Source organism: Purpureocillium takamizusanense, chromosome 4 (genome assembly GCF_022605165.1).
Source record: "Purpureocillium takamizusanense chromosome 4, complete sequence".
NCBI lineage: Eukaryota > Fungi > Ascomycota > Sordariomycetes > Hypocreales > Ophiocordycipitaceae > Purpureocillium > Purpureocillium takamizusanense.
This window is the reverse complement of record NC_063071.1, coordinates 3044459-3061303: the sequence shown is the minus strand read 5'-3', so window position 1 is coordinate 3061303 and position 16845 is coordinate 3044459. Positions and strand designations below refer to the sequence as shown.

At 59.2% G+C, this 16845-nt stretch overlaps 11 protein-coding genes across 11 annotated transcripts; all 11 read right to left on the bottom strand.

Moving 5' to 3' along the window:
* Window positions 1–116: 116 nt before the first annotated feature.
* JDV02_005579 (putative secondary metabolism biosynthetic enzyme) lies at window positions 117–1941 on the bottom strand (the record flags this gene model as incomplete). Its single annotated transcript, XM_047986891.1, has 3 exons — window positions 1584–1941; window positions 1185–1470; window positions 117–1127 (listed from the first exon to the last, which is right to left on the bottom strand). Exons 1-3 carry the CDS (start codon window positions 1841–1843, stop codon window positions 117–119), a joined length of 1557 nt encoding a protein of 518 aa, XP_047842875.1. The 5' UTR covers window positions 1844–1941.
* Window positions 1942–1981: 40 nt separating this feature from the next.
* On the bottom strand, window positions 1982–3827 carry JDV02_005578 (putative PKS/NRPS-like protein biosynthetic cluster; the record flags this gene model as incomplete). Its single annotated transcript, XM_047986890.1, has 2 exons — window positions 1982–3457; window positions 3501–3827. 2 exons carry the CDS (start codon window positions 3825–3827, stop codon window positions 1982–1984), a joined length of 1803 nt encoding a protein of 600 aa, XP_047842874.1.
* A 203-nt stretch (window positions 3828–4030) lies between these two features.
* JDV02_005577 (uncharacterized protein) lies at window positions 4031–4387 on the bottom strand (the record flags this gene model as incomplete). The annotated part of the gene is made up of 1 exon (XM_047986889.1): window positions 4031–4387. The coding sequence occupies one exon, from the start codon at window positions 4385–4387 to the stop codon at window positions 4031–4033; it is 357 nt and encodes a 118-aa protein (XP_047842873.1).
* Window positions 4326–5036, bottom strand: JDV02_005576 (putative PKS/NRPS-like protein biosynthetic cluster). Its single transcript, XM_047986888.1, has 2 exons — window positions 4901–5036; window positions 4326–4815 (listed from the first exon to the last, which is right to left on the bottom strand). Exons 1-2 carry the CDS (start codon window positions 4983–4985, stop codon window positions 4409–4411), a joined length of 492 nt encoding a protein of 163 aa, XP_047842872.1. The 5' UTR covers window positions 4986–5036; the 3' UTR covers window positions 4326–4408.
* JDV02_005575 (uncharacterized protein) lies at window positions 5013–5309 on the bottom strand (the record flags this gene model as incomplete). Its single annotated transcript, XM_047986887.1, has 1 exon — window positions 5013–5309. The coding sequence occupies one exon, from the start codon at window positions 5307–5309 to the stop codon at window positions 5013–5015; it is 297 nt and encodes a 98-aa protein (XP_047842871.1).
* Window positions 5310–5707: 398 nt separating this feature from the next.
* Window positions 5708–7049, bottom strand: JDV02_005574 (uncharacterized protein; the record flags this gene model as incomplete). The annotated part of the gene is made up of 3 exons (XM_047986886.1): window positions 5708–6211; window positions 6307–6649; window positions 6718–7049. The coding sequence occupies 3 exons, from the start codon at window positions 7047–7049 to the stop codon at window positions 5708–5710; spliced, it is 1179 nt and encodes a 392-aa protein (XP_047842870.1).
* A 1280-nt stretch (window positions 7050–8329) lies between these two features.
* On the bottom strand, window positions 8330–8623 carry JDV02_005573 (Choline dehydrogenase; the record flags this gene model as incomplete). The annotated part of the gene is made up of 1 exon (XM_047986885.1): window positions 8330–8623. One exon carries the CDS (start codon window positions 8621–8623, stop codon window positions 8330–8332), a length of 294 nt encoding a protein of 97 aa, XP_047842869.1.
* A 756-nt stretch (window positions 8624–9379) lies between these two features.
* Window positions 9380–10893, bottom strand: JDV02_005572 (uncharacterized protein). The gene has a single exon (XM_047986884.1). The coding sequence runs from the start codon at window positions 10882–10884 to the stop codon at window positions 9571–9573; it is 1314 nt and encodes a 437-aa protein (XP_047842868.1). The 5' UTR covers window positions 10885–10893; the 3' UTR covers window positions 9380–9570.
* Window positions 10894–10914: 21 nt separating this feature from the next.
* JDV02_005571 (uncharacterized protein) lies at window positions 10915–11487 on the bottom strand (the record flags this gene model as incomplete). The annotated part of the gene is made up of 1 exon (XM_047986883.1): window positions 10915–11487. One exon carries the CDS (start codon window positions 11485–11487, stop codon window positions 10915–10917), a length of 573 nt encoding a protein of 190 aa, XP_047842867.1.
* A 1057-nt stretch (window positions 11488–12544) lies between these two features.
* Window positions 12545–13417, bottom strand: JDV02_005570 (uncharacterized protein; the record flags this gene model as incomplete). The annotated part of the gene is made up of 1 exon (XM_047986882.1): window positions 12545–13417. The coding sequence occupies one exon, from the start codon at window positions 13415–13417 to the stop codon at window positions 12545–12547; it is 873 nt and encodes a 290-aa protein (XP_047842866.1).
* A 291-nt stretch (window positions 13418–13708) lies between these two features.
* JDV02_005569 (uncharacterized protein) lies at window positions 13709–16345 on the bottom strand. The gene is made up of 6 exons (XM_047986881.1): window positions 15649–16345; window positions 15472–15597; window positions 15093–15406; window positions 14679–15037; window positions 14181–14628; window positions 13709–14113 (listed from the first exon to the last, which is right to left on the bottom strand). Exons 1-6 carry the CDS (start codon window positions 16277–16279, stop codon window positions 13811–13813), a joined length of 2181 nt encoding a protein of 726 aa, XP_047842865.1. The 5' UTR covers window positions 16280–16345; the 3' UTR covers window positions 13709–13810.
* Window positions 16346–16845: the final 500 nt, after the last annotated feature.

Here is a 16845-nt window from a genome sequence, read left to right as displayed (position 1 = left end):
AACCGGTCGTTGGCGTCAACGTCAGGCAGGTAGCGCGGCACCAGCTGACGGCCCTCGGCGTCCACGGTGATCTCGAGCTCAATGAACCACAGTGATGGCGGAGCGTCTAGTGAATCCTAGATCCGTGCGAGGTGCCAGAACCGCTGCAGCGTCTCTGCAAGGACAGAGGCATCCACCTGGCCGTTGCCGGAGCCGGGGTCGAGGTCGACGCACTGCACACGCAGGCCAGGCACCTCGTGGGTGGCGGTGCGTAGGAATCCCACGCTCATGCTGGCCGCGGGGTCGCCTGCCAGCTTGCCGCGCGTGACCCAGAGGAGGGTATGCTCGACGGCCACGAGCCGTTTGAGCGCGTCGAAACCGGCGGCTATCAGATCCTTGAACACGGGGACGTCAAGCCCCGACATGTCCAGCACGCAGGCGTCCGGCGACGGGTTGAAGTCTACGGGCAGGTCCAGCAGGCTCTTAAAAGCGGTGATGCTGCCTGAGACGTGAGCCCCAAGGACTCGCTTCAGGTCCGACACGACGCGACCCATACGGAGCGTAGACCCGCCGATGATGACCAGGTCCTCCAGACTTGCGCCGTCGCCTCCTGCGTAGACTGTGGCGGGGAGGGGGGCCGACAGCGGCTCGCGCAGGAACGAGACCGTGTCGTCGACGGCTTGCGAGACGAAAACGACGTTAGAGTGCGCCTCCTGGAACGTGTCAGGCGTGATGGTGTCGACGCCCGAGAAACCGCTGTTCCTTAACACCTCGTCCCAGTGCTCGGGCGGCACGAGTGGAGAGAGGGCACGGCCTTCCTCGGCGCCTGACCACCAGCCCGGCATTGTGCCAAAGACGAAGCCGTCGCGGGCCCAGGCGCTGCTGGTGGATTCGTTGATGATGAGGAAGCCGCCGGGGCGTAGGAGACGACGAAGATTGCGTAGAGTCTGCTCTAGTCTCGGCGTCGCGTGGATGACGGCCGACATAACAACTAGACCGTACAACCTGGGAGTGTACCCCTGGGAAACCGAGTCTCGCGCAGCGTCAAGTGTCTTGAAAGTCATACGTTTCTTGTAGGGTGCAAAGATGGAGGTGGCCTCTTCGAAGAAGTCGGCCGAGATGTCCGTGTAGGTATACGACGAGAACCCCTAGGCTCCGATGTGGTTCAGGATGCGCCCAGTCGCGGCTCCGGTCCCGGCGCCGACTTCGAGGATGTTCATGTTCGGGTAGCGGTGGGCGAGCTGCTTCACACCTCGGCCCAGCCACTGACCAGAGGGATGCACGCCGACGGCGTCGGCATAGTACTCTGCCAGAAGCTCGGAGGGGATCGGTTGCTCCTCCGGAACGACATCCTCACCGTCAAAGACGCGAGACATAATCTCGCCGACCTTGTGGATGATGCGGACCTCGATGTAGTTCTTGAAGGGCTCAGTAGCGGTGAGGACATCGTCTAGAGTGTCGTCGGCCCACTCCTTGCGAGCATGCTTGTATCTGGAGCGGCCCTGGGCCCGAAGCCCGTCCATGTGGGCCGCCCAAAGGCGGGGTACTTGCTGTACGTTGGATGGCTTCTTGCAGGGTGGTCAGGGGCCAGATGCCGCTCAAACTTGCACCGGTAGAAGATGGCGGCCCGCTCGGCAGCCTCGACGAGGTCTCGCTCGAGCGGCGTCGTCTCGGCATCAAAGTCCATCGCGTCACCGCCAGGAATGCCGTTGGCCCAGCGCATCCTGGCGAATATCATGTCGTCGTCCGCAGCCGTGGCGCCAGCAAGAGGGACGGTGCGTACTCCTTGGACTTGGATGGCAGCGTGCTCGACTGGCCCATCCTCACCACTCGGCGCGGCAAAGATGTCCACATCGCCCACCATGCCTGGCCCATCAGCCTCTTCAGCCTCAGATATGGAGGCGGCCACGTGGACGTACTCTGCCTCTCCCCAGCCAAGCCCGCAGACGGATGGGTTCACCCGAATACGCTCAATGAGTGTGGGAACGTGCAGTGACCAAAGCTAGCCATCACCCGGATCGCAGAAGGCAAGGGGTATGGCCTGGATGGCGCCGTCCAGCGTGCCGGGGTGGACGAGAGGCGTGCTCTCGTCCGATGGCGGGATGGCGACCTGGGCGACAGCCTTGCCAAGCTTCCTACGAAGGCCGTACAAGGCCTGGAACGGCCCAGTGTACCCGTATCCGAGATCAGCCAGGGTGCCGTAGAAGCGGTCATCAGTCACGTCGACCAGGTTGGGCGGCTCTGCCTGGCGAGCAGGTAGCAAGCTCTTGGAGGGCTCGCCAAGCAGGATCTCAACGTCAGCGCTCGCAGTCAGGACGAAGCCATCATTGGGGTCCCGCCCGGAAGCCGAGGAATACGTAAAGTGTGCTCGGATGGTCCGACGCTCATTGTCCTTCCGGATGGTCTCGAGAGTCGACAGGATCTCGATGCCGCTGTCGTCTTCGCCGAACGACATGGCCTGCAGAATGCAGAAGCTTGAGATATCAATGAGATGAATTGTGCCCCCGGCAACCTGCGGGAGCTGGCGCACAGCCTCGATCAGCGTCGAGACATATCCGGTGGCCGGGAAGACGGTGCGGCCTTGCAGTTGATGGCCCGCCAGCCACGGAATCTCGCGTCCTCGGAGTACGTTGCGCCAGCGTTGTTGTGTCATAGAGCTCTCGGGTTCGACAGCTCCAAGGATTGGGTTGACGCGCGCCTTGCGGGTGCGAAGGCGGCGGGAGTGCCGCGACTCCCTCCAGTAGGTCCGCTCGTGGTTCCACCGGTACGTTGGCAGCCCCTTTAACAAACGGTAGCCGTCACTCTTATTGGTGGCGGCCGCTTCAGACGATTCCAGGTTGACCAGCGACTGAGCCGTGTTCTCCTGGCTCCAGAGAATGCCGAGAGCAGCAGAGAGGGCCACGTCGGCCGTGGTGCCGCGGGAAAGTACGCCGTGGTAGGGGATCTCGCGGTTCGGCGCCTCGTGGATGGTTTGGGTTGCCGGGCCCCTGAGGGCCGGGTGAGGACCGATCTCGAGGGCGAGGTCAAACGTGCCAGACGCCAGTGCCTTGTTCAGACCCTGGTAGAAAAGCACCGACCGGACCATGTTGTCGCGCCAGTAGCTGCCGTCTTTCAGCTTCGCGAGCGCCTCGGGAGAAGACATTTCCAGGCCTTCGTACACAGTCGAGTACCAGACACGACCGCCCTTCTTGGAACCACTGGGAGTCCGCACCTTGATGCCGTTGCCGCGGAGGGATTCCATGTATGGTGCCGAGCAGGGCACCGTGTGCCTGGAATGGTACGCCTTGTCGACCTTGAGCTTGCGATGGAATTTCTTCTCATCCTCGAAGATGGTGGCCAGCTCGTCGATGGCGTCTTGATCGCCCGAGAGCGTGACGCTGGCCGACGAGTTGCAAGCCGCCAGCGTAGCTGCCCCGTCGAACTCGGCAACAATGTCGACTGCGTCCTCCATCGAGGTGCCCACGGCCATCATGGCACCCTTGACATGAGCACCGTTGGGGCTGGCAGCGCTGGACGCTTACAGACCGCGGAAGTAGGCACAGCGCGTCGCGGGCCGACAGGAGGCCGGCGGCATATGCGGCACCGATCTCACCGCTCGAGTGCCCGACGATTCCCGCGAGCTCGACGCCAGCGGCGCGCAGGAGGTCGACTTGGACGATCTGCAGCGCCGTGCAGAGAGGCTGTGACAGGGCGGCCTCGTTCAGACGGGACGTGGCCTGGGGTGCGCGCAACTCCTGCTCCAGAGACCAACTAGGCCGCTCCGACTCTGGAAGGGCGGCGAGGTGCGCTTCGAGCTGGACGATGAGTTGCCGGGCCATGGGAGAGCGATCGAGCAGCTCAGCGCCCATGCCAGCGTACACTGCGCACCTTGACCAGTAAAGATTGACAGCAGGCGAGGCTTGTTCTGCGGCAGCGATGATCTCAGTCCCAGCGCAGTCTTATTGGACTTGGCTTCGTCCAGTTTTGCGTCGATGACGGCTTTGAGCTGCTCGATAGAGCCGGCCGGGAAAGCGATCTTGAATGGAAGAGTAGAGCGGCGTTGGCGCAGAGTTCATGCCAGGTCGCGAGGGTTCAGCGTGGTGGCATCTGGTCTGGCCAGATATGCAGAGTAGGCGTCGAGGTTCGCAACGAGGGATTGCTCCGACGCGGCGGAGAAGACGTACGGGCCCAGGGGAAGTGCAGGTTGTTCCTCCTGGGCGTGTTGGATCTCGAGCGAACCGTGACCTTGCGGCGTCATGTAGTAGCTCTCGATGACGGCGTGCGCGTTGGCGCCTCCGAAGCCAAAGCTGTTGATGCTGGCACGGTGCGGGTACCCTGCAGGCAAAGCCGGCCACTCGCGAGGGGAGGTCGGGACCTCGAGGCTGTGGTAGAAGGGTTGGATCTTGGGGTTGAGCCGGTTGAAGAGCATGTTTGGCGGAATGACGCCGTGCTAGACCGCCAGCGACGCCTTGATCAGGGCCGCGACTCCGGCGGTTCCCTCAGTGTGGCTGAGGAGCGTCTTGACCGAGCCGACATAGATTGGCTGCTGCTGCTGCTGCTGCTGCTGCTTTACGCCCTCCTCACCCTGGGCCTCTGGGAAGAAGGCGGTGCTGATCGCTTCCGCCTCGATCGGGTCCCCGGCCGGCGTCCCTGTCCCGTGGGCCTCGACGTACTGGGGCCTGCCGTCGCCGAGGTAGTCGAGGCCGGCTTTAGTGTATGTTTGCCGGATGAGCGCGGCTTGCGCCTTTGCCCTGGGCATGGTGATGCCGCTTGTGGTGCCATCCTGGTTGACGCAGACCTCGCGAATGATACAGTCAATGTGGTCGCCATCTTCTAGTGCGGCTGAAAGCGTCTTGACTGTGGTCATGTTATTATCAGCGGTCGAGTCTTACTGAATGTTGGGGCAAGAAAAGCCACATCAGACATCATCACGTTGACGTACCGACAACGGCAGCAACACCGTCTCCTCGCGCATACCCGTTGGCCGCATCGTCCCACATGCGGCATCTCGAATCGGGCGACAACATGTTGAGCTTGCTCTCGCCGACGAAGAACTAGGGCCCAAGGATAAGGTTGGTTCCGCACGCGACGGCGGCGCGCGACTCGCCGGAGCGCAGCGCCTGCGCCGCGAGGTAGACGACGTACAGGCTGGACGAGCAGGCCGTGTCGAGCGTCATGGACGGGCCGTGCCAGTCGAAGAAGTAGGAGACGCGGTTGGCAAGGATGCTGCGGCTCGTACCGGTGGCGTTGTACGTCGGCAGGGCGTCGAGGTCGCGGTACGACAGGAGCTCGAAGTCGTTGCACATCTGGCCGGCATACACGCCCGTGTCACTGCCGCGGAGCTTGTGCATCGGCTGGCCCGCCGACTCGAGCGCGTCGTACACCGTCTCCAGCAGCAGGCGCTACTACGGGTCGATACTGCCGGCCTCAACGGGCTTAATGCCAAAGAACTAGGCGTCAAAGGCCCGCACGTCGTCCTCGATGAGGTACGACTCCTTAACGTTAGACCGCCCGTAGTACGCCCCGTCCGGGTAGTAGAAGCCGTCAGCGCTAAAGCAGCTGTCTAGGATATTGCTAAGTACGTCGCATGGCTCTTTGAGGAGCTCCTATAGCTTGGATGGGCTGCTGGCGCCGCCTGCGAAGCGGCAGGCGGAGCCGATGAACGTAATGGGCTCGTTGTTTTATCTGTGTTTGGCGGCAAACATGGTGCTTTGTTTTAGCGGGTCTCAATACGACAGAAAGAAAGAGGCTATAGGATTAAGGCAAGAAGTCTGGGTCGACGGCTTGATGTGACCGCGACGATGGAGCCGGGCAGGCCGAAGAGGATGACGGGCAGGATGTCGACGCCCGACTGGGACGCCGACGCGCTGAGCACGGCCTGGAAGTAGACGGGCAAGAAGAAGAGTATCCAGTATATCATGGTCGAGTTGAGGAAGGTGGCGACGAAGATGACGAGGGTGGTGCGGCTGCTGAATAGATTGGGTGGCATCACCGGCTCCTTGGCCTTGGTCTCGTAAAAGCCGAAGAGGGCGAAGCCCGCAAGTCCAATTAGGAGCGGCGATAGGATCCGAGCCGATGACCACGGGTAAGTCGTGCCGCCATATGTGGTTGTGTAGAGAATGGCGACGGTGGAAGCCATCAGGATCACGTTGCCGGTGTAGTCGATGCGCCCCAGCTTCTGAAGGTGCGTCTCACCGCGGTTGTACGCGGTTCGGAGGAAGAGGAAGATCATGATCATGGACGCGCCGCCAATCTAGAGCCGAGTCAGCGTCAGCGACGGGGTTTGATTGGAATCTGAGCGGGGAAGGGTCCGACTCCCTGTGGCTATGGAGGGCATCAATGACTGACCGGAATTGTCAAGCACAAGATCCAGCGCCAGGTGGTCGTCTCGACGATAATTCCGCCGACCCAGGGGCCGATGGCCAGGCCGACTGTATAGACGATGAGGACGACAGACATGTAGTTGCCTCTCTCACGCAGCGGCACCAGGTCGGACACGATGATATCGATGATGATGTAAATGCCTCCCGAGCCGATGCCCTGGACGGCGCGACCGGCGATGAGCATGGCGCCGTTGGTGGCACCGCCGCTGATGCCACTGCCGAGCGTGAAGAAGGCAACGATGGCCATGGTCACCCATCTACGGCCGTAGATGTTGGCCTGTTGGCCGAAAAGCGGCTGGACGGCGGCCCTGTTTGTAACAGACGGAGGAAAAGATCAGCGCGGCTTTTCATCCCTTCCTGCCAGATACAGACATACCCTGTGAGGAAGAAGACATTGGTGATCCAGACGTAGTTTTCGCCCATCTCCAGCTCGGCGACGATATGAGGCAGGGCCGTGGTGACGACGGTGTTTTCCAGGGCGCTGAGAAGACCGATGACGGCGCAGGTGACGGGGATGGCCCAGAAGCGGGGCGTGGGCTTGAAGTTGGTGAGGCCATCGTCGGCCTTGTCCTTGTCGTCGCCGGCGGCCTTGTTGCTGATGTTGCTGTTCTCGGTACTGTCCCCCGAGGCGACGCCTTCGTCGGCCTTGACTTCGTCGTCTCCAGCCTTCGTGTCGCTGTTGTAAGCCGGTGGTGCTTGGGTCGCCATGGCTGGCTAGTAGCCCCTGGTCTGAGTGGGGTGGGAGAGAGTGTCTGGCGAGGCCTCAGTCGCTGCCTTTGTTAGGCTAGCTAAACTCCAACAGGCCAAACCTGTAATAGTAAGCGATTGGTCGGTCGGGTTGTCGGGAGCTGTTTTTAGTTTGCCGCTAGAAACGCCTCTTCCTCCACGTCCCGTGTGCTTTGCCTCGCCGTCGTACCTGAAAGCCGGAGCGGGCCGGTAGGAGCGTGCTAGTAGAAGGAACCTGTACTGGCCATGCGGAAGCGAGCATGCAGCAACTAAACTGAGGCGGCATGTTTTGTTTCGAGAAGATGGGGGCAGCGCGCGAGGACGCTTCGTTTAGCCTTTTTCTTGAGCCTCGGAGTCGGCGCAAAACGGGCCTATATTTGTGCCATGTGGTTGGCTGTCCCCATGGTGTTTTGCGTGCCGTGTTCGGACATTTGCGTGCGTGCCTGCCGCCGCTGGCTGGGGCATCCAATCGGGAGGATGCCTTGTTGGCCGGCAGTTAGAGCCCCCATCGGGCTGCCTCGCTCCTCCGCTCCGACAAGACGAAAGATCGACTGGGCATACCAGACGGTGCCCCAGCCCGGTAGAAACAACAAGCAGTTGGTCTATCGCCAGGGCAAGGCGATCGGGGGAACCAGCGCCATCAACGGTATGTAATCATCACCCCTACCTACTGATAATGTCGTCCATGCCATCCCATGCAGAATTTTGGGGGCGGTGGGTTTGTTCTATGATGTTCATGGACATCAATCCGTCCCGGCGGCTAGGCATGGCGTACATCCGTGGCAACGAGGCCGAGCTGGACGACTGGGAGAGGCTCGGGAACGCGGGCTGGAACTGAGCCAGCTTATAACCTTACAACAAGGAGCCCAAAAACTTCACCAAGCCCGGCCTGGGGCTGCAGGCAGCGGGGGTGACCTTGGACGCATCCATGCACGGCGACTCGGGCCCCGTCCGCACTGGCTACGCCACCGCCTTTGGCAGCATGACGCTCACGCCAACGGTTCGCAAGTCGTGGGAGAAGCTCGGGTTCCCGCACAACGTCGACCCGGGCCGCACGACGTCCGCTTTGACGCGGCTCGGGCGTACTGGCACCCCGTGGAGGGCAGGCCGAACCTGAAGATCATTCGAGGGGCGACTCGTCGCCTGGTCTGGGCCGACACGCCGCCCGAGTCTCAATAAGAAGCCCAAGGCAGGGAAAGAGGCGGCATTATTCGCACCAAAGGCGTCGAGAACTTCCAGGAGCAGTAAAACAACGCGTTGCTCTACAGCGCGACGGCAGAAGCTACTAGCGTCGCCAACTCACAGACCTTCGCCAGCTCGGCCGACATATTCGGCAGCGACCTCGCCGAGATTGCTAGTAGCACCCACGACGAGCTGCCGCCCTGGGCCGACCAGACCGTCTCGGCATCGGGCGACGCCGGCGCGCTGCTGAACAAGAGCCCCTGGACGGCCGTCTGACGGAGGCACCCGACCGCCGTCGAGACGGTCCTGCGGGCGCAGCACGACCTGGTGTCTGGGACGACGACGACGCTGGCCGAGTATGTGGTGCAGGTCATGGGTGGCGACACGCTGGTGACGCGGTTCTGAACCTTGTATCCCTTCTCGCGCCGCAGCGTCCACCTGGCCTCAGCGAACGTCTCCAAGATCAACGAGCCCGGGATCGACCCGCGTTTCAACCTCGTCGACTTTGACCTCGCGACGCAGATCCGGACCGGTAAGCTGGCCGAGTGGTTGTGGAAGACGGGAGCGCGTCGTCGATATGTCTGTCAACCCGTTCCCTGTCAGCGGGCACCCTACCGCCACACTGTACGCCATCGCAGAGCAAGCCGCAGATATCATCAAGCGTTCGCCGCTCTACGCGGCGTGACTTGACAAATGGAGGTGGAAAACAGCACAATACGGGTAGCTTTGTCCCGTAGCTGTAAACACCTAGGTTTTTGTCTCAGTCAAAATGCCAGGGCATGGATAGAGCCGTCGTACTTGTGCAGAACATAAGGTTGAGGTGTGGCCGAGTACGAGTTGGGGGTCGTTTCATCCCTACCTCACACCATTGGGTGTGACAGGCCCGTAATAAGAATCTTGAACCAATGCCAAAATTACCGAGATCAAGGGTCGTCTGTGGATCTGCTGACATCGAGCTATCGCGTGCCCCTCCTTTCCGATGTAAAATTGACGAGGTTGCCCAATAACCCCCTTTTGTGTTTGCGAGACTGGCGATGTTGGACTTATTGGCGTTTGACCACTGCACCACAGACGGACGTCAGACAGACAGACGGACAAATCGCTTGGTGGGACGAACCGATCTCGACCTGCAGGGCTCCGAGTGAGATAGGATTTCGTCGTCCGACTCTAGTATTTCAACATTTACATGCATGACTGCACGAGACAGGCCAGGGCGCTGCTCTCGAAGCTCGGCGTACCATCTCTCCAGTCTGTTAGGTGCGCCCCCGCGTTAGTGCTACTCTTCTGTCTTGTCTTATCGTAAGAAAATATCCCCGACCGTCTATATCGTCGCCCCCAGTCCGTAGCCCCCACGCCTCCGCACTCGCTGTGCCTTTCCAAGGTTTCCCCGTAGCGACGCGACGACTCGGATGCTATCGCAGCCGGCATGTTTGTCAGCATCGTCTATCTTAGTCGCCAGGCCCATGGCGGCTTCTAGTAGCGTCGTCGCCTTCCGGCCGGCGAGGAGCCCGCCACCGGTGTCCATGTGCTGCTGTTGTTGGCTCTGCTGCGGGTGACTCGTCGACACGCAGTACGGGCCGGGCAGGCCTAAGGCGTGCTCGATCTGCTCGAACTGGTGCTCCACCACCTCCACCAGCAGCCGCATCCGCAGGCCCGCGTTGAGCGGCACAGAGAACCCCGCCAGAACCGGGCTGGGCACCATCGGCGCGCTGCCGTGTGTGGCGAGCTGGGCTTTTTGCGTGTGGAGGCCGTGTCGCTGTCGCGAGGCGGGTGTGTTTGTGCGGGCGGGGATGGAGCCAACCGTCGCCGGGTGCTGTGTAGAGGGCGACGGTGGCGGTGGCGGCTGGGCAAGCTGGAAGAGTAGGTGCGAGAATATGTCGTTGTAGATGGTGACCACTTGGAGGTAGCACGAGACCAGAGTCAGCAGCTGGTCAGCGGTCATGGTCGCCTGGCCGGTCGGCGGCCCCGGTGAGGCGAGGAAGGAGGGACACGAAGAAGTCTTGGTCATTTTTAGGGACGAGGACGAGGACGGAATCCGGGTAGAGGAGCCAGGCAGGGAGAAGGGAGATGGAAGCGACGGTAGGATGGTCGGCCGTCCTGCTCGCTTGGGCGTGTCTTGGGTGCGACGGCTCGCCTCGCCAGTCTCGTGCGTAGAAAAGAATCCTCTCTTTGGGTCCGAGGGGCTTATTACCGAACCCGCGGCCGTAGTTGTCGCCGTTGATGCTTCGTCGGCCCCTCCGCTGGTCTCGGGTGCCATGAACAGTTTGCAGATGTCCAAGAACTTGCCCGTGCTGACGAGGATGGACAACAGCGGGTTGAAGACGGGCGTTTCATTCGTTAGCGCCTCTTCGGCAAGTACATCGACCTCGTCAGAGTCAGTGGTCGAGCCCGTCACGCTCCACACGCCCAGGTCCCAGGGTTCTGTGTTGAGCCGGACCAGCTGTGCCGACAGGGACTCGAGGAGCCGTGCAAGCAGGACTCCCGGGGGGCGCTGGACAGGTGAGGCCGGGGTCTGAGAGGGCATGGGGATTTGGTCTTGGCCGACCATATCGACGGCACCCTCGTCGTGCGCGTCGTCCTGCTCCTGTGCAAAGTCGAATGCAGACGGCGGCGAGGCGGAGGTCAAGGGTGGCATCGGGGCTAGAAATTCGAAGAAGTCGATAGGCTAGTTCTCCTCGGATGGCGTCAGCATCAACATGCCGCCATCTTCAAAGACTCCAGCCTCTTCGTTTTGGTCCTCGTCTTGGATCAAGGGCCACCCCATTGATATGGGCGAGTGCTGCTGGTCCAGGGCGACGAGGGAGACATCCTCGCTCGCCCGTCGTCGGGTCGCTTTCTTCCTAGTGGACCGGTTCGCCGCCGAGGACGCAGCCGACGCAGTCGACTCTGACGGCGGAGGCAGCCTGCTAGAATTTCTCCCAGGAGGGTTGACCGAGCTGGTGAAGCACGGATACCGGATGCGCAGGCACCGCGTGCAGGGTCTCGAGGTGTCGTCCTCCTTGGCACGCACGCATCTCAACTTTTGCGCGCGGCAGCGGTCGCAGGCCGATCGTCGCCAGGGCTCCTGGATGCGCGTCTCCGGAGGCGGCTGCTGATGCCGCTGCTGCCCCGGCGGCGGCGGCGGTGGTAGTGCAGCTCCTGCTGCTGTAGTCGCGAGGGCGGCATGCTGTTGCTGATAAGCGGCGACCGGAGACGGGGCTTCGGCCGCCGATGCTGAGGGCGCTACCCGGGCATACATCAAGGGCGATATAGACAAGAGACAGATGGGGTAATAACATCAAGGTAAATAAATGGCCGCGTACTAAGAGCCGCCTCCGACGGAATAGACAAGTAGCAAAGGTTGCAATATAAATAGCTACTAAATCTGGCAGAGGCGCTGCTGGCTCTGGCCACCACATCAGCTTCATGTACATCCAGCACGCATGCCTGTACCTATATACGAGCCCGACTAACAGTAGTAGCAGCGTCGCGGTTCCTCTGTGCTTTATTTGCTGCCTGCCGGTCTGCCTGTAGGTTGCAGGTGGCAAAAGGGCCTGTTGCGCCCCTCACGGCTCACAAGCAATCCGGGCGAGAGACCATTAACCATGGAGCCTTCAACAAACCCGGCTGAATAGCTTTACGCATTAAGTTACTATAAATGCTTTAGCTCCTTTGGTGGTTTCGAGAGCCTCCGCACCATATGCAACGACAATACGAACCTCAAAAAAGAATTTGGTAGCTTAGTCCGTCCTTTGCCCCAGTATGAGCCTTAAGCTACCACTGTAACTCCCGGACGTTAAATAATTGTTGATTGATTGCTTGATTGGCCGTGTATTACACGAGCTTCCCCGCCAGATCTTGGTTCCGCCGATCGCTCACTCTCTGTGCGGCTACAGTGCCTACTCGAGGCGGCGGAGGCAAAGTTACGGCCTTTGCCTAAAGCGTATGATCCCTTCCTGACAAGGCCCTCAGCGATAAGTCCCTTGCCAAGGTTCGCAAGCAGTCGCGCAAACTGCAGCTCGGGCGGATGCATGGTCGCTCTCGAGCAGATGCACGATCGCTCATCAATTCCAGCCATCTTGCAAGTCGCGAGAGGCTCATGGCATAGGACGCCGAGTGGCTCGCCATGCCCGGCTCTATGCAAATTCAGAACGAGTGCATTGATCCGCCACCGGCCGTCTTGCAGTCGACAAAGGTCATGGTGCGCTCCAGGCGAGCCACGTATCCGGGACGTAGCAGCCGATGCGCTCCAGGTCTCGCGGCTCCGGTATCCAGTGCGTGTCGCTCCGAGGGGCATGGTCCCTCTGTCTTTGAGCCTAGCCTCTGTAGTCGCCTATGAGGTCCTCGACCTGTTGGGCCAAAAAGGAGACGGCTGGAGCTTCCTCGGCTTCCTCTGGCGGCGCAAGGCTCCCAACATCATCCACGGTGGCGTTCGCGATGACATCGGCCCAGAACCTTGGATCGGGCCAGGCGTACAGTGCTTTCATAGAGTCAAGGAAGAACAGCAAGCCCGCGAAGTCGGGTGTCGTTACGAACTCGTTCCGTCTATCGGTCCGCTGCAGCCCTTCGTAGCGGAACGCGACACGCTCAAAGGACGACAGGGCGTCGCGAAACCGCCGAAACAGGTATTGGTCCCCAGGAAAATCCTTTGGCTGAGACGGAGTCGCCTCTCGTGCAAGGCTCTCGTCCGATGGCGTCGCAGGTCGGTGGCCGCGGCTCATGTCAGGCACGTCGAGGACCAGGAGTGTGTCGCTTGCAGGATCGGAGCGCACGAGCTTCGACTGGACTTCTGGATGCCAACACCTGCGATATACGCGCAGCTGCCGGGCGTAAGGCGATGAAGTCACGACGCCCCTAGATTCGCGGCATGCGAGGCAGAGGCTTTGCAGCGCCTCGCGCGACGCTGGGTCCTCGGGCTCGGGGAACGCGTCGTGGGAGCAAAAGTAGCCGTCGGCCATGCAGTTGGAGCAGTCAAGTGATGCCCCTTGCACGTATCTCGGGCAGTGGCCGTGATTGCCGCAGAATTGTCCGTCCCCCGTGACGCAAGCGTGCATCATCACCTGGAGTTCGTGGCAGACGGCGACTCGGATCATTCTGCCAGCCGTCGCGATTGCCAGCGCGTGCTTCCATATCTTGAGCCGCAGCTCGGGTGGAAGTCTCCGGAACGGCGTGAACAAGGGCGCTGGCATCTCCAGTCCTTGTTTTGCGGAGGACGGCGTCCTTGCCTGTGGGTGTCCAGGCTGACACGAGGAGGCTTTAGGTAAGTAGCGGCGTTGGTCCTTTTTAGTTAAGCGTGGAGGGCTGATCTCGTATATTAATGTTAAGTTACGCTTACGCACCTTTATATATAGGATGTGGGATGCGGCTATATAGCATATAATTAACTCGAAAAAAATAAGAGTGGAATATCTATGCGGCTAGTACTCTCTACTTAGATTCCTAGTATTACTTAATAGATATATTTAATAATCATGTAAAGCCAGCTTTATAATTGAGTTCTAATTCAGCCGTTTTAGTCTATGTCTACTGCCGGCAGAGGTGGTGGTCCTCCAACTACATCCTGGGAACGAGATTAATCGTTATTATTTACAAGACTCCCCGGCTTTCTTCGCCGTCTCCTGTGTCACATTGCCGATCTGTATCACCATGCCCATCCCGACCGCCTGATGCCATAGAACATGGCAATGCAAGAGCCACAGTCCGGCGTTGTGCAGCTGGAAACGCAACACAACGTGGCCCTGTGGCTTAATATATACTGTATCTCTTTTCACTGGGGTGTCCAGATTCCGATCTTTATATGCCTGGTGCGCTTCGTCAAAGGGGTTATATGTTTTCCCACGTGCGCTAGGCTGACGCGAAGCGACGACGTAGAAGTCATATCCGTGCTGCCGATGCTTGATGTTAGCTGAGTTGTCAGATTGTGCTGCCGGGCTCCTCCTAAGCGCTGCGTACCAGGTGAAACGGATGGCCCTTGTCGTCAACGTTGTTTACAATCAGCTCCAACCATCTCTCATTATCAGCCTCAAACCACGGAACATGGAAGCTTCTCATGGGATTGGCTTGAACAGTGCCATTCTCCCAGTCTGCCTTGTTCATGGCTAACAAAGGCTTTGCCTTCGGGTTTTCCCACACCCATGATGTATGGTTGAGCTCACCCCATGGCTCATCGTCTTTAAATGAGTTGATCGCGAGACTGGTATAGAGCAGTGCAATCTCATCTGGCGCATTTCGCAGCGTATATGCGGTTGGAACATGAGGGGCTTGTATATCAGCGAGATCATAGATGTTGACGATACGCATGCCGTTTGTCTTGCGGCGGAATGTCGTATCGAGGGAATCGGACCAAGCAAGTGAGAAAGATTGTTTGCTTGTAAGCGCAGGATTCCAAAGAGGCATTAATCTGTATTATTAAGCCAATGTCAGTGTACCTAGAAGCATTGGGAGACAAACTCTTGATCTAGGATGACCGAGATGGTGGCATCTGTATCTCGGGTGGAACGGTCGTCCGGAACCAGAAGGAGGTCAGCCCGCTGACCGGGGTAAACAACTCCGATGGTAGGTGTCTGTGGTGTTTCATCCGATACCCTTCCGCCTCCATCGACTGTAATCAGCTGAAAGGTGGCTTTTTTTAGTTGAAGAGAGTATCCTGTAGATGACCCAGTATTGATTACCCGCAACCGTGTAGCCCTCTTGCCTGGGACACGGACCACGGGGACTGGAACTTCCACGCAGTCAACCGGGGCTCCAGGGCGGGCGTCCGAACAGTTGTATGATCCATGACCATTAATGAGCAAGGAATCTGGAGCTGGCTGCGTTTTGCATTAGGATCTGAATGAACATGGAGCCACCAACATCCGGGCTTACCTCATATGCAAAATTACGGAAATCTTTATATTCGGCGAGGACGGCATCGGCACTAGCATGATACCAGTCACCAATGAGTAGCAACTTTTCGCTATCGTACTGGTAGAGCGATGGGTCATTTTGTCCGTCTTGATCCACAGGCTTGTGAACAACGAAGCCGCCGTACAGACCGTCTGCTCGTTGTACCGCAGAATGTGCATGGTACCAGAATGTTCCATGTTGGTCTGGATGAACTCGAAATGTATAGGTAAACGAGGCGGCAGGAGGTATAGAACATTGTGTCACACCGACTACACCATCCATTTCATTGGCTTCTGGGTGTGGGTTGCGTTGTTAGCAGACGAATGTTGGCACGCGTGCAAGGTCAACGCGGACCGACCTTTCATGAACATGCCGTGCCAGTGTATGGCAAGCCCCTCGCCAGTATCCGTGTCAATGTTGTTAGTGATTGTGACCTCAATTTGGTCTCCCGATCGCGCTTCTATTGTCGGGCCAGGGAATTGACCTGATAGTCACTTAGCAACCCTTCTCGTATGCCCATGGAGAGCAAAGTTACCATTGATGAGATAAACATCCTTGAGCACGCCATCAGGCCTGCGTCCTTGCTTCGTAATGTTCCACCTTAGGCGAATACTGCGTGGTTGGCGAAATATATGATGGTCCGGGTGCAATACGGACGGGTCGTTAACGTGGAGGTCGCCGCCGGGTTCGTGGTGGCTTTGCGGCAGTGCGGTGTCACTGTTGTGGCCACCATCGGGAAGCCGGGAGCTTTGCGGCAACGAGACTCCCCATTTGTTCTGGACAATAGTGGTATAAAGTCCAAAGCAGATGATGGGAATCGTCAGCCAAAGACACAGCCATGCGAACCATTCATGGCGACTGCGCCTCACGAACTTCTCTCGACCATCAACCGCCGACTCCATGAGCTTCACTCTCAGTGCAAACCTAGCGCCACAAGTGGCTAATAATAAGCTGCTCACCAGGTCGTCCAAACCGGACCGAGCGCCCGTTCGAGACAACGAAGCAATTGGGCACGAGCGCAACGTCTCATTGGGAGCAAAGTAGGAAAGAACGTCGGCACTGCGAAGACCCTGCCCCTGGTAAATTCTAGGACCACATGTATATGGGAAATGTCGCAGCGCTGGTTGGTTGGGAACGTCCGGGGGAACATTAATATGGAGGGTCATGAGCTATTTCCCTGTCCGTCAATCCGAGAGAGCACGTGTGCCACGACCGGGACCAGTCAAGCCAAGCAAGTATATGTATACCATGGAATCAGCGGAGAATGCCACGGCCCAGGAAGATATCGAATGCCCGTGTGATTGACAAGTAGAGTGTGTTGGTGATGATCCTCGTGGGCCGCCCCGCGCACGTGGGCGCTCTCGTTGGATAGGACATAGCCGCCAGCCGTTGTCGACTCGCACTAACTTAGTTCCTACATATCTTGTCCATCCGTTCCACCGCTTACATACACAGCTACCAAAAGCTACGCATGTATCACTCACGGCACTGGGATCCTGTTCGACACATGTGCGGTGGGTGCGTTACAACATCAAGTTACGTCGAGTCCTTCTAGCACGCTAGACAACGAAAGCATCTCCAACACGTCAACGAAGGGTCGCATCGCCGAACACGTGCGCCCGTGCCCGCTACTGTATCGCCAGTCATGACGCCCGCCCTCCGTGGCACGGACACCAGACCTTTTCGCGCCGGCGCCGCGCTACATGAAGAGACAATGTCACGCTGTCGCCGT

Coding starts and splice junctions, on each gene's coding strand:
- JDV02_005572 (XM_047986884.1), bottom strand. CDS start 10,884: ATGCCACCCTTGACCTCCGCCTCGCCGCCGTCTGCATTCGACTTTGCA.
- JDV02_005576 (XM_047986888.1), bottom strand. CDS start 4,985: ATGTTGTCGCCCGATTCGAGATGCCGCATGTGGGACGATGCGGCCAAC. Junction 4,816..4,900: donor CGGTGTTGCTGCCGTTGTCG/GTACGTCAACGT, acceptor ACATGACCACAG/TCAAGACGCTTTCAGCCGCA.
- JDV02_005569 (XM_047986881.1), bottom strand. CDS start 16,279: ATGACCCTCCATATTAATGTTCCCCCGGACGTTCCCAACCAACCAGCG. Junction 15,407..15,471: donor GCACGGCATGTTCATGAAAG/GTCGGTCCGCGT, acceptor ACCCACACCCAG/AAGCCAATGAAATGGATGGT. Junction 15,038..15,092: donor TCCGTAATTTTGCATATGAG/GTAAGCCCGGAT, acceptor TGCAAAACGCAG/CCAGCTCCAGATTCCTTGCT.